The following is a 21852-nucleotide window of genomic DNA, read 5'->3' on the forward strand; positions in this document are numbered from 1 at the left end:
ACTGTGATGAGAATACCATTAAATTAAAGCTCAGAGTGTGCACTTTGAGCACATATTCATGATATAACTGTAACTTGAATATGTTTTAGTCAACAGCTAAAATAATAAAAATTGTGCCTGTGTGCAAATATACTGTATATGGACCTATACTGCATATGAATATGCTTTTAAACAAACAAAAAATTATTCTAGCTTCATGTTTTCTTTTATCAAAACTTGAATGTGGGCAAGTTTCATAACACAATATTTTAAAACAAAAAGCTTTGTAAAAGACTACATCAGAATTAGATTCAAATTTCTGCTGTAATCGTAGCTATTAGCAAAATACATATACAAATAGCTATAAGCTGAGCACCTCCCAAGATGTTGAGTTTATGAGTTTGTGGGGGGTTATTTGGAACAATCATGATTTTAACAAAACGCTATGAGACCACTCAATGTCCAGTGTATTTTTGTCAAGAAACGCTGGAATATTAATGTTAATGTTTTTTAAAAAGGTTGTTTATTTTAAATGTTTGTTATTTTGATTCAAATAAAGTTTTGGCTGGAGCAAAAGGTTTCATCGGACAAGTGGGTTTAACCAGACAATTTTGTCTAAATGGTTTTAATTAATTTAAGAAATTAAGACCAACAACAGAGACAATAACTTCTATAAAATACATGAGGTGAGAAACAAACCAAAGATCAGAAAGAGAAAATGAGGTTTGGTCATAGTGAGATATGTGTCTACTGAGAAGAGGAGCGGACAACGCACTGAACCCTGAGGCACCCTGGTGGTTACCTGATGTGATTTAGACAATCAAGAAACCATGGCTGTACTCGTGAGGCAGAACTCAAGGTAGCTCTAGTCCTCCTTCTATCTGTCACGGTGCACACAGCAGGGAGGAACGAGGAACACGCAGACGAGGATGTAACTCAAAATAACAATCTTTAATGAAGACCTCACGGCAGGGCAAGACAAGGCAAGGCTGACACAGACAGGAACACCGGGCAGTAACGAGTAGACCAGACGAAATCAGACTGAACAGACAGGACTATAAATACACAGGATAATCATAGATAATTAGACATACACGGCTTTTAGACTTGAGCGCTGCTTTTGACACTGTAGACCACAATGTTCTCCTGTCCCGCTTAGAACTGTGGGGTCCCTCAAGGCTCTACTCTAGCTCCCATGCTATTTTCCTTGTATATGCTTCCTCTCGGATCTATATTTGAGAAGTATGGTATACGCTATCAGTGTATACCATACTTATATGCAGTGTATCAGTGTATACCATATGCAGATGACACTCAAATTTATATCCCTTTGAAACAAAAGAATGGATTAGACCTGGTGACCGTCTGCCTCGTGGATGTTAAAGCATGGATGTCTCTAAATTTTTTAAAGATGCCATAGAATGCATTGATACAGTATTTTAAATTGTTCTCTGATATCTACACAGAAGGTATGTGGCTTAGGTAAGGGCAAAAAATCTCCAGAAACGATTTTATATGTCCATTTACAACCCTAGGATTTCTCCCTAGAATGAAACGGTCTGTTATTGGCTTATTTGGCAGGGTCATGAATAATAATGAGCTCTGCTCTGATTGGCTGTTTCACAGTGCTGCTCAATGTTGAACTCTGCTCTGATTGGCTGTTTCAAAGTACGGCTCATCAGCAAGAAGGAAGCACAGGGAGGAAAATATATATTTAAATACTTTCTCTCGCAGTTATATCGTCGGGTAATTATACTGTATATAAAATGCGGGCATCAGGGAGCTGTTATTAATATGCGAGGCATTGAAACTGCTTTTCCATCGATCGCGTTATAGTTTCACTTTCAAGAGACGCGATCACACAAACTATGTTTACATTATGGAGCAACAGTACTTACCACACATTTCACAAGATCAGATGCTTGTCAGTGGTGCTCAGGATCTGTAAGTCATTCGCCATCATCCTCATCTCTCCTTACTGAGAGTGAAATCTTATGTACTGTAACAGGCTACCGCTAGCAAGGAGCTAACCATGTCCCTTTAGTGGCTCGCGTTATTTGCTTTCTGTGCCTTTCTGAATACAGACACCAACCCATCCCTGCACTTCACACCCCCTGCACGGCCTGGAACATAAAATTTATTTTGTTATTTTCGCTGTTGTCCGCGCTTGTTTATTTACAATACCTGCAGAGCTTCTGATGGTTCGGCCGGCTTAGAACAATAGTGGGTTTATGCAAATGTTGGGGGCGTAGTGATCCCGACTGTTGCGTCACAGTCGGTGTTATGTTCTGAGTCGCCTGTTTTTCAGTGGTCTTTTTTAATCACGAGATTTACATATGAAGGAGGAAACTATGGTGTTTGAGGCTCACTGTATGTCATTTCCATGTACAGAACTGTTATTATTTAAATATGCCAGGGTAAAGACAGTTTTTCATTCTATGGCACCTTTAAGTCTTAACGAGAGCAAAACAGAGATGGTGGTATTTACCCCTTCAGATACACACGGTATACCAAAACTAAATCTTGGTGTTCTGGCACCTTATGTAAAGCCATATGTGAAAAACTTGGGTGTGGTGATGGACAGTGCTCTTAAGCTTGATAGAGAAGTCAATCAAATTGTGAAGTCAAGTTTTTATCAGTTGCGAACCCTGGTTAAAATGAAGTCCTTTCTTTCTTTTAATAATTTTGAAAGAGTAATTCATGCCTTTATCACCACGAGGCTTGATTATTGTAAATCTCTTTATCTGGGGATAACTCAATCCTCCTTAAACCACCTTCAGATGGTTCAGAATGTGGCTGCTAGAGTCCTGACAGGAGCTCGTAAGCGTGAGCATATTACCCCAATCCTTCAGTCGTTACATTGGTTACCGGTGCGCTACAGGATTAATTTTATAGTGCTCTTACTAGTTTTTAAGTCATTAAATGGTTTAGCACCCTCTTACCTCTCGGATCTTTTGATAGACCATCAACCTGCAAGAGCTCTTAGGTCTGCCAACTTAAGGCTCTTAGTGGTTCCTAGAACCAGACTCAAGTCTAGGGGTGATCGAGCATTCGCAGTAGCTGTTCCGAGACTTTGGAATAGTCTTCCTACAGAAATCAGAACTGCCCTTACACTATAAATTTTTAAATCCAGGTTAAAAACGTTTTTATTTGAGCTGGCTCATTATTCGTGATTTGCTTCTGCTCTGCCCTATGTCTTGTAGTTTTATGTGTGAACTGACTTTGTTTTTCTGTTAGTGGTTACTTTCTTTGTACAGCACACTGGTCAACGGCAGTTGTGTTTAGTGGTGCTCTATAAATAAATTGAAAGAATTAACTAATGATCACGCTAGACGAGGACAGGAAACAAACCAAATAAGGAAACAAGAGGCGGGAACACATGACACACACGACAGAGGACTGACACTACCCTAAAGACCTAAAGTTGACAATTTCTGATCATGACTGGCTTTTCTTAAAAGGTGTCATGGTTTTATACCTTTATAGTTATGCAAGAAAACTATATTTTGGTTTGAAAAATCACCGAATATTAATAATATGAAAACAGGTAATGCTAAATTGATTGATTGATTGAAATTGATTAAAAATGGAGAGTAATTTACTTAATTTTACTTTAATATGCTTAATTAAATTAGTCAGAGCAGTATGGATTTAGCCAATCTTCTGCCCTTCTTAAAGCAGCTTGTACATCTTTTTTTATTATTTCCATACATTTCTTTCATCTGCTGATACACGTAATCTCATTTCCACGTTTGGAAGCCAAATATCTATCATTTGACAATCACTAACTGTGTCTGAAGGCTTACTGCTGTTGTTGTTCACTGTGTCACAGTCACATTGATTCAGCGGTTGTCTTATCAGTTCTTTGTTCCCAAGAGAATAATGTGAGTAATGTAACATTTAAAGAGGCGTAACTCAAATTACTTCCTAATTGTAACTGATCTGCTGGTCAGTCATAAGCTATTGATCGGCCCCTGCCACCATTATCCTGTCTTGAGCAATAGTAATTTGTGCTCAGATCTGCAGATCAGCCAAGCAGGGCAAACATGCTCTAATTTGTTAGACCAATCTCATGGCACTCAGCATCCCTTTGGTATTCTAGGCGGATAAATAGAAAGACCAGGGTGATAGATTTAATGCCATGGTGTTGATGATTAGTCATTACACTGCTGGTTAGAAGGGGTAAGTATTTAAGGGTCCTGTCAAAGCAGCATTTCACATTCTGCGTACCCACATTTTTAGTATATTTGTCAAGCAGACTTAGCAGACCATCACATCTATTACAGTAGTTATCAAAATTTTCAGACCAAGTACCACCTTTAATCTAATCAGAACAAACCAGAGCTAAAATTTAATTTGTAGCCGTCCCATCATGTTTTTCCAGTAAGAGTTCCGTTCACAAAATTCAGAGGTCTACACAGGACCACCTGACTATTTGAGATGGAGATCAGTTTAAGAAGTGTTATGAAAAGAGTTTCTGATAAAGCTTCATATTTCTTTCCACCGTAAAAGTGGATTCTCATCCGAAGGGATGCATGACTCTAACAAGAACTGAATATAGCAGTAATATTCAGAATAATGTCACACTTGGCTGCACCTGAAAGCACACAGCATCACCTCAATGTCACGTATCCACAAAGCCACTCAATGGATTTACAGTAGTTGTAAGACCAAGGTTTAATCAACGAAGTAGTTGGAAAATATATTTAATTGTTGCCAATGCCAGAAAAAGACACTAAGGAACATAAATGTGCAATTGGGAAGTAAACCCACAAATACAGTATATGTATTTTGATATTTTGATGTGTGTGTGTATGTATACTGTTTGCAATTTTTTTCATAGAAATTCTTTAAAGAGCTCTTTTGAATGAAAACATTCTGATATACTATAATTTGGTATTCAAGAAATATTCTTAAGGATCGTGTGACACTGAAGACTGGAGTAATGGCTGCTGTAAATTTAGTTTTGCCATCATAGGAATACAATATATTATATATTGCAGTTATTTAGAATTGTAATAATATTTCACAATATTACATTTTTTACTATATTTTTGATCAAATAATTACCTTCTCTATCTAAAAGGTCTATCAAAAATAAGGAGCAGACGTTTTAAGCCCATGCCCATGCTTTCTTCAGTGCTGAAATGTCTGCTCCTTAGTCTGTTTTTAAGACATGTTGCACTTTTGTCACTTTTTCACTTTGTGTACGGGAAATAAAATATATTTTTGATAGACCTTTTTTGCTCTGATTGTATTTTTCTAGTATGCAGACAATTTCAGCTACCTATCTGACTAAACTTCCTCTTTTTTATTCTGCGCACCTGAGAATTCATTGGTTTTTCTTTTTTGAGTCCACACAATTCCTATTTTTTATATATAATCATTAAAATAATAATGTTATCATCATTTTTGAGCCAATAGTGTTTTTACAAGTTCACTAGTTGATGACATATTTACACATTTGTACATTTCCTATAATATGTGGAGTTTTGTGAAAAAAATATGTATTGTGAAAAGCACTACACACTTAAAACTGAGTTGCTTACACATGCCTAATCAGGATCAATAGATCTAGTATTGCCACTACAGTGAAAAGCTGTAGCATTGTTTGGTTAACATAGTCAAAATAGACTATGAAAACTTGCAATGCATGATTTAAATGAACCTGTTTCTAATTCACAAATTTCCTGTTCTCTCTTTTAGCCGTTGAAGCTGCATTGCGAGGTTTGCAGTATAGTGTCCAGCTCTGGCCAGATGCTGGGGCGTGAAGCAGGAGCTGAGATCGACCAGTCCACCTGCATCTGGAGAATGAACAACGCACCCACCCGAGGCTTTGAAAGGGATGTGGGCCGCAGGACAGACCTGAGAGTGGTGTCTCACACTAGTGTTCCTCTTCTAATTCAAAAGCCCCAGTACTTCTTTGGCCAGGGGAATGAGACAGTCTATGTGGTGTGGGGACCTTTGCGCAACATGAGGCAGGATGGCAAGGGCATTGTGTACAACATGCTGCGGCAAGCAGTGGAAAACTACCCACATTCACGCATCTACGTCACCACAGAGGACCGCATGAATTACTGCGACACTGTTTTCAAGAAGGAAACGGGCAAAGACAGGTGAGAGTGCTGTAACCACCGTCACCTGTTTGTGATGCACTATGAAGGCAGTAGTAAATATGGCCCAGATTCTAAACATCTTTAGTCGTAACTGTAAAACATTCACTCACAAGGTTCCAGGAAGTGGCTCGTATCTGAGGGATGTCCGCCATTCAGAACTGAATTGACAATATCTCAATTTTATTTTCATTTAATAATTAAAGGAAGTATAACTGAATTGAACTGAATTCAAATTCAATGAGATTCATTTCAGTGGTCAATGATGTAACACTCCTTATTTGTGCATTAATTTGTTAAAAAATATATCAAAATGGAATTTACAGTATACTGTACATGAAATCGCTTGAATACACCTCACCTATGATGAACATATTTTTCATTTTAAAATTTAGATTTAATAGGGGGAGTCAAAAATGTTAGGGTGACACATATTATTATAGTTTAAGGAAGAAAAAATTAGTCTAGCTGTTCAGTGGCTTTCATTTTGTTTTGTTTTTTAATTCACAGTCTGTCCTCAAACACCTCTGTCAGACCACTGTAAAATTACACTCAATCTAAAACGAACACAAAACAATGAAATAAGCAGACAGCCCTCTCATTTACTAAGTCTACAAATCCTACAAATGGACAAAAAACAGGGTAACAAGAAAACCTGGTCCTCCAACACACCCGCGAATACACCTATCTGGGACTAAAAATCAGTTCAACAGGAAACTTCAATCTGGCTGTGAATGCACTGAAGGCAAAGGCACTGAGAGTCTTCTATATGATCAAAAATACAATTCAGTATGAAATTCCAATTCAAACCTGGCTAAAAATCCTATAAGCAATAATCGAACCAATTGCACTATATGGAAGTGAGATATAGGGGACCTCTAAAAACCCAAGATTTCTCTAAATGGGAAAAAGAAGAAATTGAAATTATGCACACACAAATGTGTAAAAACATCTTAAAATTTAACAGAGCAACCCCAAACAACTTGTGCAGAGCTGAATTAGGACAATATCCACTATTAATTAATATACAAAAGAGAGCTGTGAAATTCCACCAGCACCTGAAATGCAGTGATCCGAGCTCTTACCAGGCTGAAGCCCTGCAGTGGCAGGAGCAGAACCTGCAGAAGAGCTTACAGCTGGTACTCAAACTACACCCAAATCAGCACAGCACAATCAGGCCCAACCAAATCACACAGTTACAAAAACAAAACTACATCGCCCTTTGGGAAAGATGCCACTAAAATACAAAAGAAGATGGAGCTGTATTTACACCTGAAAAGAGACTACAAACCAGCAGAATACCTGAGCTGTATAAAAGATCACAAACTAAGAAAGACACTAACGAAGTACAGACTGAGTGATCACTGTCTGGCTGTAGAGAGAGGACGGTACAGACAAACATGGCAGCCACGAGAACAGAGACTGTTCACTGTGCTCGCAGAAAGAGCTGGAAACAGAAAAACATTTCTTGCTGCACTGTGATTACTATCACAGCATTAGATCTGCATATTTCCCCAAATTCCAACAAATTAAACAAAATTTTATGGCATTACCAAATGCAGAAGAATTAAGTCACATTTTAGGAGAAAATTCCAAAATGATCACAACAGCAGCAAGATATGCATCAGCCTGTCACAAACTAAGACTATCAGCCAGTGGACAAAACTGAAGCAAGATCATTTCTTACATGTTCTACAAAGGTTTTTATTTATTTATTTATTTTAACAATGTCTTAAATATGTTTCTTGTTTGTGGGAAAAGAAAGAAAGAAAGAAAGAAAAGTATACATGTACATATTTACTTAATTATTTTACAGATCTATTCTTTTTCTATGCATTATATAATTGTTTGTTCCTTATTCATGTAATGGACAATGCTTTGGCAATACTGTGCAAGTCATGCCAATAAAGCTTATTTGTATTTGGAAAAAAAAAAAAATTGATATCCTCAGATAGCTATGTACCTAGGAAGGGCTACCAGAAGGGGGACCGAATGAAACTATCCAGACCACAAAGAGTGGGCTGTCTACTTACAACCCAAGAGGTGAGACAGCACTGTGTAGGTAAGGGCTCAAGAGACCGCTACTTAAAACCCTAAGCAGGGGAACGATCGCTGAGCTAGCACATAGCTATCCTCAGATACCTAGGCTCTAGGAAAGGGGACCACTCCATAAGAGGTTTCACCGTAACTGCAGTAGAAGACAGCTAGCCCCCGACCTGCCATAATGGCTGGAATATAACCACCCTTAGATGGTTATACTGAGGAGGTCCCCAATCCATATCAGTCCCACATTAGGCTAGCGAAGCACAGTGTTATTGACCAGGAGCTCATAAGAGGGAGATCCGGACCCTCAGTAAATGATTTGATAAAGAGCGAACACATAAACATCATAGTCATGATCAAACACGATCAAAGACTGATGTGAGCTGAGGCAATAACACTATAGGGCTGGACACAGTTATCCTCAAATAGCAGTTCACTCAGGTAAGGCTGAAGATAGCCCAGACTACGGAAGTGGGCTATCTATGTAAAAACCCCAAAGGGGAGACAGCACAGTCCATGCAAGGGGCTCATGGAGACCACTATTTAAAAAAAAACTTAAAAAAAGGGAAGCAGTCTCCAAGCTGGAACACAGCTATCCTTGAATAGCAGATCTCTAGACAAAGACTTAAGTGCTTAATCGGGAGAACTTGTGCCAAGGGAAACCCAGCCTAGTTAAGGAGCCAGGCTAGAACATGACTGCCCTCAGACCGCCATATTCCAGAACAAAGTAAGCCGGGCTGGAGCATAACCGTCCGCAGACAGCTACACTCTGTCTTAACACAGGAAGAGACATTCCCCATAACCACTCTAGGTGCTGAAAACCCTGGGAGAGAAAACTCGCAAGCCTCTCTCTACAGCGCATAAAAATATATTCATGCCCAGCGTGGCTCTCCACGCACAATAACATGCATATTAGAGAGGCGCAGCTGAGCTGAATATAGCTCCGCCCACAATCCCGCAGGATCAGGGGTGAAACGATTTCGTGCTCACACTTCATCGTCATAACAACCCAGTAGTATCTGTGATATCCAGCAACCCGTTTAGAGAGGGTATGCGGATCTCGCAGATCATGACCGCGAGGTGAGAGACACAAACGCTTTGTTTCGCATCCCTCAGGAATAGGAACAAACGCAGTGGAGCCTAGACACCGTGACTCATCATGATACGTGTGTAACTCTGAATGTGCATGCTCTTCACTGAGATAAACGCGAAAACAGAACATGCCCTCAAGTATTAGAATCCAAACACGGAGGCACACATCCCCTAAAGCGCTGCTCGACTTGAGCGCTAACCCAATCGATCTGATAACACAAAAAGAGCGTCTTAAACTTGCGAATCCCATGATCCGAGTCTTCGCCGTGCCTCATCAACAGCGGGACCGAACCACTTGTCACTCATCTCTCGAGAAGAGGGACAAATGCGAATAGAGCTTCTCATTGGATAACACTCACAATGAGCACGTTCAGCGCCCTCGAGCACTGAACACGCAAGCTCCTGACCAAGACACATGACAGATAGATTGTGCGTGTCCTCAATTGCCAGAAACCTCTGGAACGGAGGCACACACTTTCCACACTGCTCACCTGCCTTGGTCTCTCACACGCATTTCAAACAGATGGCTCCTGAAGACTGCAAAGAGGATGACATATTCAGCAGGTGCCCTCTTATACTTCCGAGCACCCTGCCTATGACATAATGGGCCATGTGGGCCAATAGATTGCCGTTGTTTCACACTTGCTTCAGACACCGGTCATGCAGGCTGTATTCCCCATAATGCCCCCTAGGGGGTGCAGCGTGGAGTTCGCTAGAAAGGGAACAAAACTTTTATTCTAATTCCTAATCAAATTCTGGCATTCATTTCAGTTCAATGCGATTCCGTTATAATCAATGAATCTCTCTCTTTACACTGCACAATAAAGCTCTTATTTACACCGAGTCTACACTCGGTGAATTAGTTTTTTGGGTGGTGAGTGAAACACTTCTGATTGGCCATTGGGTTCAAGAAATCAACAGATATGTCTGTGATTGGCTACAATGTTTAATGCTTCAAAAACACGTTGTAAAAAGAAACCTTTAATGCTGTCCAGAGCGCAAACACAGAAACACAGAGTCTGCCATGAGGGGGCTGCCGCTTACTTTCATTTTGTTGTTTATGTTTATTTTGTTGTTAAAGTTACGTTTGCCCGTTCCCACTTCCTTCTTCCATGAGTTTTGAACTCATGCATACATTTTTTGTAAATCATCCTGGCGACTCCCAGAGTTTGAAAACCAGTGTAGTAATATGGCATTATTTTGTATCATTATTTATTATAAAAAAATACCAAAAACTGCTTCAGTGTTTAATCATATTTGAAAAACTTTTGTCCACCAAGTCAAGGCCATGTGGTGCAACTAACATGTGGAAACATGCAGAAAAAAGGTCATTAAGTCTTGTAAAATCCGATTTTGGTGCAACTGGCCAAACAAGTAATTATATTTATTAATAAAAGGTGATGTTGCTTATAATATTTGTAAAACTTTTGTCCACCAAGTCATTTGGTGCAATGGACTTGCAGAAATGCAAGGGACAAAAAAGGAAATGATAGGCCTATTAATTAATGTCTATTAAAATCAGGTTTTTATTTTGGGTTTTAAAATGGTGCAACTGCCCAAACAAGTTATTATGTTTAAATTAATTTGTAAATATTAGCTTAGCAGGCTTGTTTGAAACTTTTTCTTTAAGTTTTTTAAATCTTGAAGGATTTATAGTCCTTACTAGCATACATGGATAAACTGACTGAGAAGTATTATGCACCAACATGAATCCTAGAATGGCAGCTGTACATTTCATCTGGAGCCAGAGTGTGAAGCTACTTTGTCCTCTTTAGATGCGCAATACAAATAGCTGTAGCCTTATGTAAAATGGTACTTCAGTAACTCAATGTTCTCATGAAGGCAAAGTAGGTAAAATCTTCCTCGCGTTGTTGTCAACATCCCAGCGGTACCAAAGGTGAGATGTCGTCAGAAGAAATCAATGGACTCTCAAGGTTATTTGAGTTCTGGAGTGCACTCGCTGTGTGCTAATGAGTCTGGCACACTGTGCGCTCATAGCGCAGGAATTAATCAGCTGTTGATATTACTCATTACAGTCATCAGACCATAACATAACACTCTCATGAATGTTTCATTTGAAGTTGAGCGCTCACAAAGTCAGCAGGTTCACTGTAACTCTCTAAAAAGTCTCCAAAAAATCTCTATTTCATGGAGAGGCTTAGATTACATTTGATCAGTCCGACTGAAATGCTGCGATAGTTCTGCCTTTCAAGAGTAATCCCCACATGATAGCCCTAATGCTGTTGTGTTATAGCACAGATAAGATATATTCCTAAAGAGGCCTGGAGAGGATTATCCTTTATCCTACATCAATTCCTTTAGAGGAAAAGCAAGCAGATAGTGATGTCTCTAACAGTGTGCTGCAGTTTGTATATCCGGTAGGTGAGATGCAGTCATTTACCGCATAGAGAAGAGACACTTATAGCGTGAGTGAATGCATGGCCATGAGCAGATGTGTGTCTAATGTCAGTAATGAATCAGCTTTAATAGAGCAGATCGGCATGTCAGGAAACAGTTGGCAGCAAAGCCTTTGTTTTGAATCACATTTCCGAAGCAGCTTCACTTACAGACAACACCTGCGATTGAACCATGTGGTTGAAATGCACCAAATTATCGCAAATACAGCCTAAAATCATAGAAAGCTCCTGCAGAATTCAAAAGAACTTAAATGCCCATGAATGCACTTATAATAGAAATAATGCATAGTAAATATGAATTCTTAATTCTAAAGGTTTTTAAAAAAAATTTGTGCAAGAAATTATGATCCGCACTCACGAGAACAGTCATCTTTTTCCGTTTAATTCAACAATCATCACCAATAGGGAAAGACACAAACGTTTCAGCTACCAAGCCTTCCTCAGTGTGTGTAATTACATCCCTCCACCCACTTTTTAAATCACCAATTGTGTCGACATCATCAGTCATTAATCAATGTTGAATCACCACAATCATTAAGCAATTATGGTTTTCACACTGTAAATACTCCAGATTTATTATATAACATCTTAAAGATGAATTCTAATGTGTTAAAGAAAAACAGAACGTTCTAGTTCTTCATTCATGCCATTTGGTGTCAGTGATTTAAGTTTATGAATCCAAAATGCTTCCCGTTTCAATATTTCTTTATTTATATTACCTCCTCGACATGACCCAAAAACCTCTTCTATTCCTTTACATTCCAGTTGCTTGATGTCGTGTCCCATTTCATTAAAATGTCTCGCTACTGAAGAGGTTATATCTTGTCGTCGTATACTCGACGATTTAATATTTTAAAAACATTTCAAACTTTCTCTTCCTCAGAAACAGCTTTCTTTTTTTAGTTGATGTCACAAATCTGTCTTACTTTTTACCACATCCCTCTAACCTAATGCCCACTTTTCTGCTCAAATTATTGTTATTATTTAAAAAATGCTCAATGCATTTAAAATCCACAACAAACATTTACTCCATGTTCACATTATTTTGAAACATTTCATCTTTATATACGATTCCTCACAACACACATGTATTCAATCAATCAATTAGTTCCATATCTATTCTACAAAAAAAAAAAAAAGGGCATGACATTTTTGAAAACTTTGAAAGTTTTAGGGCATGGAATGTTCTATAAATCTTGAGGTGCATCTCACATCATGTAAAAGAAAATAAAACAGTTAAAATAAAATAAGCTGCTAAAGAGGACCTCTTTCCCACGGGAAATGAAGTTGCACCAATTTCATGCTTATATCAGGATCTATTCAATATAGAGTAATATAGATCTGAAAAAAAAAAAAAAAAAAAACAGGATAGATTGCAACCTGCAACTTAAAACATATTTGAATCCTTTTGATATCTGCTTAGACAGCAATGGATTTGATGCCCATTAATATTTTTTATTTATTTATATTTTTTTGGTGGAGGGGAGTTTTGAAAAGAAAACCTTGGGTAGCATTTTTTTTTTTCATTTCACTGCCTTTTAAAAGTTTGGGGATTGTAATATTTTTTTTTTTTTTTTACTGTTTTTGAAAGTAGTCTCTTAGTAGAAAGTAGTTACCAAGACTGCATCAAAAAAAATACAGTTACAATTATTTTATTAAAATACAGTAAAAACAATAATATTGTGAAATATTATTACAATTCAAATAACTGTTCTCTGTTTTCTATTTAATATAAGTCTATTCTATTTAATTTTAAAATCATCTATAACATTACAAATGCCTTTACTCTCACTTTTGCTAATTAAAGGTTTAATTTTTTTTTTTTTAATCTTATCAACCCCAAACATTTGAACAGTAGTGTATTTATGGGGGGGGAGTGGGGTCTGCTTTTCTCCTTATTAACATTTGAAACACCTTTGTCCACCAAATAGAAATCATGAGTTCCAACCAACATGCAGGGGAAAAAAAATTAATAAAAATCAGAAAATTATACCATAGAGAGGATCAGGTGATTGCCATGACTTTGTGTAAAGTTCAATTTTTTTGTTGTTGTTGTAAAAGTGTGTAAAAGAGAAACCTGGCTCATGTTTTAAACTGGATTTTTTTTTTTACCTTTTCTTTCTTATGGACACAGTGACCTTCAATTATAGACCAATTATGCTCTTGCGTTATTTGCGATGATGCTGGAAAGACTTAAAAAGTGACACCTAGCTTTGACAAAACACTGCTGATTTTCTCTTGCACAATGTTTCAGACATTCAAATGCATGTGTTCAGTATTATTTATCTCTGTGTATTATTTGAGATTCAATTTTCACATTGTTCACGCCCTAAATCCAGTTTTGAATACCTGTCAAACACTGAATGAAAACCCAGGAGTACATCAGAACATCCATTTCTGTCTCATTAGTCCAGTGTAATGCATCAATCAGAGGCCAACAGTGTGAACCAGCAGGGGAAGCGAATGAAAGACACTCCATTATTCTGAGTGTCAGACATCCACCCATCTGATTGTGAGCAGCAATGACATTTCAGATATGTGTGATGACAGCTCTAATGTAGCACACGATGAATGAAAGCTTAAGGAGTCCAGGAGAATGATTGTGCTCAGTTTGAGCAATTGTGTGCTTTCCTCGTGCTGTACTGTTCTGTCTAAGTGAAAGCAATCTGAGGCTGATTGTCAGCTCTAACAGTAGACATTACAGAAATCCCTGTTTAATCAGGCTTAACACAGGAAGTAAACAACAAGCTCTATATCGCATTTGGAAATAAGATCCCACTTACACTATACCCAACCCTAACCAAACGCAAGCATGAGATAAAGCACTAACTGAAGCAACTATGCTATTTTTGCTTGTTTCTACAAGTCTGTGAGCTCTTTTTATCTTAAATCACATTTTTAGAATTGCAAAAATGTAGGTAGAGACACGTCTTTCCAATAAGCCAACGTAGGTTAGAAGTAAAATTGAATTAAAAATATGAAAATATTTTGTTTTCTGTATTTAGTTGTCAATAAAACTCAATGTGGTTGACTGATATATGGCCATTGTCAATATATTGGATTATATTTAGCATATTTTAAATATTGGCACTGGCCCATAAGCTTTCCTGTTTGGTCAATGTGTCAGAAGTAGGATTTTTATTTCCACAGTTCTCCATCTTCATTAGTTTACTGTCTCTGTTTAACAGTTCTGTCTTATAAATTAGTAGACAACCGTTAAACAAAGAAAGTAAGTAGTTCATGAAAAATTATTATAGTGTTTGCCTTTCTAGTAGTAATAGAAAGGCAAACATATTTTCTCATCTGTCTTCTCATTATACTTTCTCATCTAACCATTTAGCATTTATATTACTTAATCACTTAAACCGTCTTTAAACATCTAATAAGTAACAATTACCAGACTGCATACAAATGCATATGCTAAATTTCTTTGTGAAAAAATACTATAAGATTACAAAATCAAGACATTGCCATCTAAAATATAAATCTGTTTAATATTTATTGTTTATATATGTTTATGTTATATCTTTAAATTTCATTGTGTGATGACGTATATATCAACCATCAGCCACCCTGCTCTCGAAAGATATCAGTATCAAAATCAGTATGGGTCAAATTTTGTGTTATATATATAGTTTTAGTTTTGTGTTAAAATTGAACTGAAAATGTCTATATAAATGACATTTATAGAATGTTCAAAACATGATGGTCAGTGACGATGTTGTCGTAGTATTTGCATATATTCACTTGTGATTAATCTTCTTTCTTACATATATTTGCATTCCGAATTATCATTGGTCTTATATTCCATTCATATATTTAGCCATTTATCATCATTATCGAGTGCACAGTGATTCTTGTGTCGAGTCGACTGAAAACCAGGCGGGTGACGAGTGTCATGACAACAGCAAAGTGACTCTAATGCATTTCATTTGCATAGAACCCAACATTTTAAGGTGAAAACATTATGCTTTTGCAGCCTCGCAAGAACTGATATTTCCTTTGGGAAATGCAAATTTATCTTTGTTTAAAATGTCTTTTGAAGTCAGGGTTTCAGGGAGTTAGGGAGTACAATTACTGTATAAAGAAAATGCTGTGCAGTAAACAAAGTTTGAGCATTTATGAGTTAGAGCTACATAATTATAGTAGGCATGTGTTTTGGTGTATCCCTGTAAGCAGGACACTGTTCTTTTTTTTTTGTCACAGGGCATGTCAGACGAGTTTAATTAGCATCATTGCACAGAGTGGAATGAGATCTGTTCCGCAGGAACTACGCAGTCCTCTGACTCACTAATCCAGGCAATTAAATATTCATTTTTTTCAATCATGATGTGATTAAGATTTTCAGATTCTTAATCAGCTTTGAGTTGAAACTGCAAATTTTTCTTCATCTTAAAAAAATGACAAATAAGATTTAGTTTAATGTAGTTTTTGAATGCATATTTTTGAGTAAATTTCAGTGGATTAAAATCTGAATTGAAAAATTAATGAATAGATCTATAATAAAGTTAACTACATTTAAAGAATTTCAATTTATAGATTAACTTTTACTTTTGTCTAATGTAATGATGCTGAAATAACTAATAAATGTACAATAATGAACATTCATATAATCATTTAAGGCACATTTCAAATAGCTCACTCACTGTATACAAACAAGCATAGGTAATATTTACTTGCAATTAGCTTCTTTCCTCACTATCATATCTGTAAAGGCAAAAGGTAGCACTTTAAGTTAATTAGTTAATGCATTAACCTTTGTTAATGTTAGTTAAAAATACAATTGTTCATTGCTTGTTCGTGTTAATTAACAGTGAATTAAATAACAGACATGAATTTTGACTTAATTTGTAAAAAAATGTGACTAAGATTAGTAAAGTCTAGATGTATTTTTTTTATTGTTAGTTCATGTCAATGAATTTAGTTAACCAATATGAACAAACAAAACCTTATTTCAGATTTTCAGCGTAAAATCTTTTCTGCAGCACAAAATATTTTTATGCTTCCTAGCTTTCTTTTTCATTTATCCCTTTTTATGCTCTCTGACCTTTCTTCCTCTGCTTTCATTATCCTTTATTTCTCCCCTCATTCTTGCCTCCTCAACCTTTCCGTGTTCCCTCACAGGCTGTGTGTTAACTTTTGTGCAATCTCTGTACTTGAGCAGCACCTGCAGTGCACTGGGCCACACAGAATCTTACAGACTGAGTTCTTTTATTCTTAAATGTCGCATATTTACCGGTTTGCTGTCAAGCTGTGTGTGGGGGTGGCCTGGTCAACTATATGCAGATAACAGCCGACAGTTCTCCTAAATCACACTGTCACATTACCTTGTTGCCATGATAGTGCTGTTGACCTCTGTGTTGACACACACACAGGGTGCTAAGTCACTGCAGATATTACCGATAATCTGAGACTCCATTTTGTGGGTTGTTCACTTTACTTGTCCACTTTGCTTGTCCACCTGTTAAATCTTTATAATTGATTTATTTACAACCTTATTACACTGTAATATTTTGGGTGTTGTCTCATTATCGTCTATAATTACCTGAATAAATGCCAAAAATATATCTAAAAAAGGAAAGGGTAACACTTTCAGTAAGGCTTCAGTTAACATGAACTATGAGCAATATTTTTTTACAGCATTTAGAAAACTTTGTTCACGTTAGATGATACATTTGGTTCCAGCTGTAGGTGGCATAATAGCTGAAAGCGGACTCAGTAGATATGTTTACATGGAGCCTTGGGTTCCGATTACAGTCAGTTTAAAAGTCCAATCTGAATTAAATTGCTCACAGTAAATTCCTCAATCAGAATAAAAATGCCCAAACCAATTGAAATTTAATTTGGGTTGAGAGGGGTGGAATAAGCCTTTTCTAATCTGTTCAATAGGACATGTAAACACTTGATTGTGTAATGACACATGACAAATGGAACAAGCCGATGTTGTTGTTGCTGTTGTTGAATATATTAAATGACTGTCGCGTAAATCTAAAATTCCCACATCGTTTGTGAAGAAGTGCAAGATAAAGTTGTGCCAAGAGTACTTTCATTTGCAGCCGTCTTGTTTCAGGTGAGCGGATGCAAGTTTTTAAAGGGGTCATATGATGCGATTTCAAGTTTTCCTTTCTCTTTGGAGTGTTACAAGATGTTTGTGCATAGATGAGATCCCTAAAGTTACAAAGGCTAAAGTCTCAAACCCAAAGAGATATTCTTTATAAAAGTTAAGACTCGTCCACGCCCCCCTAAAACGGCTCATTTAAACACGCCCCCACATGTCTACGTCACGATGTGGAAATATTTGCGTAATGCCTCCCAAATGTTCACACAAAGAAAGAAGGCGTGGTTTCAGTAACCAAATAAAATGTAAAAATGTCAGGGAGATGCTATGTGTGAAAGCAAAAGCACTTTATTTGGCCTTCTGAAAGTGGATGCAATTAGGAATCATTGGTTAAGATTTGTTTACAACACAACAGCACAACCCAAATATTCGAATTTGTGCAACACATTTTATGGACGACAGTTTCGTGAATCTAGTAGAGTACAATGCTGGCTATGCACGAAGGCTATTTCTAAAAAAAAAGGGTCAATTCCGACTTATACTATGACAATCTGGCGCTTCTGAATCAGCGACTGTAAGTTCAAGTGTTTGTTATTGACTGTTCAAATAGGGAGTTTTGCACGTAACACGTAACGTGTGTGAGGGGAACAGGGTCACATCACATACAGCCCGTCAAAAATCATCTTAACCATGTCTTGTGTACTGCAAATACATATGAGCATCATCATTGTGTCTGTCATGCAACTCTATTCCCCTTTTGGGCTTGAACTGATAAAACTAACTTGAAAGCTGAAGCACATGATTATGGTAAGGGACGTTACATTTCTGACGCGTGCTTCTGTTGTTCGGCCAATCACAATGCACTGGGTCAGTTGGCCAATCAGAGCAGACTGCACTTGTTGTAAGGAGGGGCTTTGTAGAAAACGACGCGTTTGTGAGAGGCAGGGCATAGAGGAAATACAGTAATGTACAGTATTTGAAAACGAATGTGTTTTTTGAACATTGAAGCATGACAACGTATTCTGTTACACCAAATACACAAAATAATGATTCTTAAAATAGCATCATATGACCCCTTTAATGCTTGATTAATTTAAGCATCACTGCACAAATCGTGCATGTGCTTGTTGTCTGCCAATTAGGACCAGAAATAGATAAATATTAAGACTGCTTTATACTGCTTTACTAATATACAAAAACAGTGGGAAACTGTATAACCGTGCAGTGTGCTCTTGTCAAAAGATTAAATCTGATTTGAAACTTGTGAAATATAAACACGCACATCAACCCAATCACTTTATTTAGCGTTCATGCAAACACTGTTTGGATTCATCAGTCAGAATGATTTCATTCTTTTTGATACAAAAACTGTCCATGTAAAAGTGGCTAGTGAGGCATTTACCACTTCTAGAAGATCTTCTTCTAAATAGTTAAACACACTTTTGAAGAAAGATGTTTTGAGTGTGTCAAGGGAGTAGGTTGTTTAAAGATGCTAAAGACTTTGCCATCAGTTGCCTCGAAATCAGACACTGTGACTAATTTCTGAAGTTGTTGTGGCTGGGTCTGTCTGACATCAGCGCAACTCGAGGACGTGCTGATCGCCTGTCAGGTATTACTGATCTTCTCAGAAAAAAAGGAAGCAAACTCATTGCATTTTCTTTCAGCATTTGATTCACTGGGAATGTTATTTGGGGGGGTGGGGGTTGTTAATCTCTCTACAGCAAAAAGAGTGCAAGCGTTGTTTAAGTTGCCGCTTATAATGTTTAAAAAGGCCTGTGTAGCAGTGCCTAGTTAAACATTGAAAACATGAAAAGCAAGGTTGAAAGCAAGGTTGACGCTCAGCTTTTCTGCATTTTCTATTCTTAGAACTGCTGTTGTGCTTCTTTCACCTGAGCAATGTCATCAATAACATTTTACACTTTTGAGTTGAAGGACTCGAGGATAAAAGCAACAGAGTCTGCAGATGTGGTTGATGTCATTTAAGTATTTTTTTTGACAGAGACTAGCTTTAGTGGGAGGAGAGAAATGTAATATATTAAGGAAAATACAGAAATTATCAGATTGTGCTACATCCTGAATAACAGTGGATGAAATGTTTAGACCCTTTATGATCAATAAATCTAGAGTATGTTCATGATTGTGGAACAGTTCTGAGTTCTTTTCATGAATTAGATTCAGCATTATACATGCTGAATGGCCTGCTAGCTGCAATATTAGCTTCCGACAGAGGCGATCTGATCATGATCTTTGTCTGATCATGTTTGGGGATTCTTCGCTCGCATTTATTAATGCTATAAATCTTTTCCCAAGATGTACTGGGGGTGTTAGGATGCCCATGTTGACAAGTTGAGTCAAAGCCGTATGTGGGTTAGATGTTGCTATAGTAATATGCAATGCTCATGACGATCTGGTGTCTTAAGCGCCATTACGTCTCAGTCCCTGTTTATGCCATCAGCAGTGTTGGGTAAGTTACTTTTAAAAAGTAATTCATTACAGTTACTAATTACTTCATCAATATTGTATTTAAATTACTTTACTAATTACTCTGTGTGAAAAGTAACTTAGTTACTCAACAAGTAACTTAATTATTCAAATCGCTAATTAGGCTACATCTTAAAATCCATATAAACCTTAATAGAAATTAAACTCTTTATTCTTTCAATTTGAGTCAAACATAGAATAGTTTAGCCTTTTAGCTTTAAAAGAACTGTAATACTTAAACTTTTTTATAAAAAATGTAACCTTCTTTGGTTAACAAATAGAAATGCTCTGCAAAATATCTGAATAACAAAAAAGCTTAAAAGTTAAACAATACATTTCAGTTTAGCAAGATGTTCAAGAAAAGCCCAAATAGTAAAATCCGTACAGGTTTATGTAACAATAACACGTTAACTAATGTAGGTAAGAATAAATTACAGAAATCAGAGCCGATCCTCCCTATACGCAGAATACCCGAAACACCAGGGGGCCCCCTTGCTCTCAAAAATGTTTTAATTTTAGTTTCGTTTTTGATTTTGGCCAGCGGTTATGAATTTTCAAGCTTTCAGATACGGGAAAGACTGGTCTCGCTTTACTTTCATAGGGATTACATAATCAGAACTATTAGTTTTTTATTTTAATTATTTCATTTAAAAGTAGACACTTCAAGCTTTTTAGATTCTATTGATTTTAGTCTTATATATATGAGTATTTAAGGTTTCTCTGTGAATCAGAAATCTGAAAGTGAACGCGCTGGTGCGTGGACGGTTAAAGCCGCTTCAGTTTTATCTTTAGACGGTAAATTTAGATTTCAAATTCAGTATTGATTTTAGAACTGTTGAAATTATTTACTGTATGTAACACAAGTACTTTATAAGTAACTGTAATTAAATGACCTAAAAATTACCTTTTTCAGTGGATAAGGTTACCTATTAACGCGTTACACACAACACTGGCCATCAGTTAGTGTTCTCATCAGTTACTGCTTGTTTCTCTATACTCAGTATAACCTGTCAAGGAGAAATAGATTCATACTCAACAGCTGTATACTGAGGGTGTCCATGATGGAGCTTTCCTGTGTGTTCTGGGAAGTTCTGGCAGGACTGCGAGGACAGTAACTTTGTTTTAAGAACTGCTATCTTTTATAGAAGTCTTAGGCAGTTTGTGCAGAAAGTAGTTTCTGAACCAGATGGAGGTATTTCGTCTGAATATAGACAGCAGTGTTGTCTTGTCTCAGGAATGAGGCCCATACAGAAGTGTAATATGTGACATATAGGGGCTGTTTACACCTGGTCAATTCATGCGTTTTTTTCTGATCGGATAGCTATCCGATCGTGAAATGACCAGGTGTAAATGCCCGCCGCCGAAACGCATTCGAGACAGATATAAATCTGATTGCTCAAAGCACTTCAGGAGGTGGTCTGGGCCGCATTCCAGACGAAACTGGACAAGTGTAAATGCATCTGGTTGTTGAAACCACTAATTTTACTCCTCCTAAAATATAAAAAAAATAAACGTGTGAGAGCGTTTTATGGGCTATATGGTATGTTATATCAGATATGACAGCGCTAATGCAACAAGCATCACCACGGATGAGTAGCTGAGTATCTCCTCAGCAAGTTGACACGCAAACTGACGTGAATGAAACTGAAAATAAGTCGCAGACACTCAA

The 21852-nt window shown here is 37.1% G+C and overlaps 1 protein-coding gene across 1 annotated transcript in view; it reads left to right on the forward strand.

The window, feature by feature from the left end:
- Positions 1-21852, forward strand: part of st6galnac3 (ST6 (alpha-N-acetyl-neuraminyl-2,3-beta-galactosyl-1,3)-N-acetylgalactosaminide alpha-2,6-sialyltransferase 3) — a 108100-nt gene that overhangs the window by 71646 nt on the left and 14602 nt on the right. The window contains exon 3 of the mRNA XM_079380293.1: positions 5686-6095. Coding sequence (XP_079236419.1) covers positions 5686-6095 — 410 coding nt within the window. The remainder of the gene's footprint in view (positions 1-5685; positions 6096-21852) is intronic.

This window comes from Barbus barbus (assembly GCF_936440315.1).
Source record: "Barbus barbus genome assembly, chromosome: 26".
NCBI lineage: Eukaryota > Metazoa > Chordata > Actinopteri > Cypriniformes > Cyprinidae > Barbus > Barbus barbus.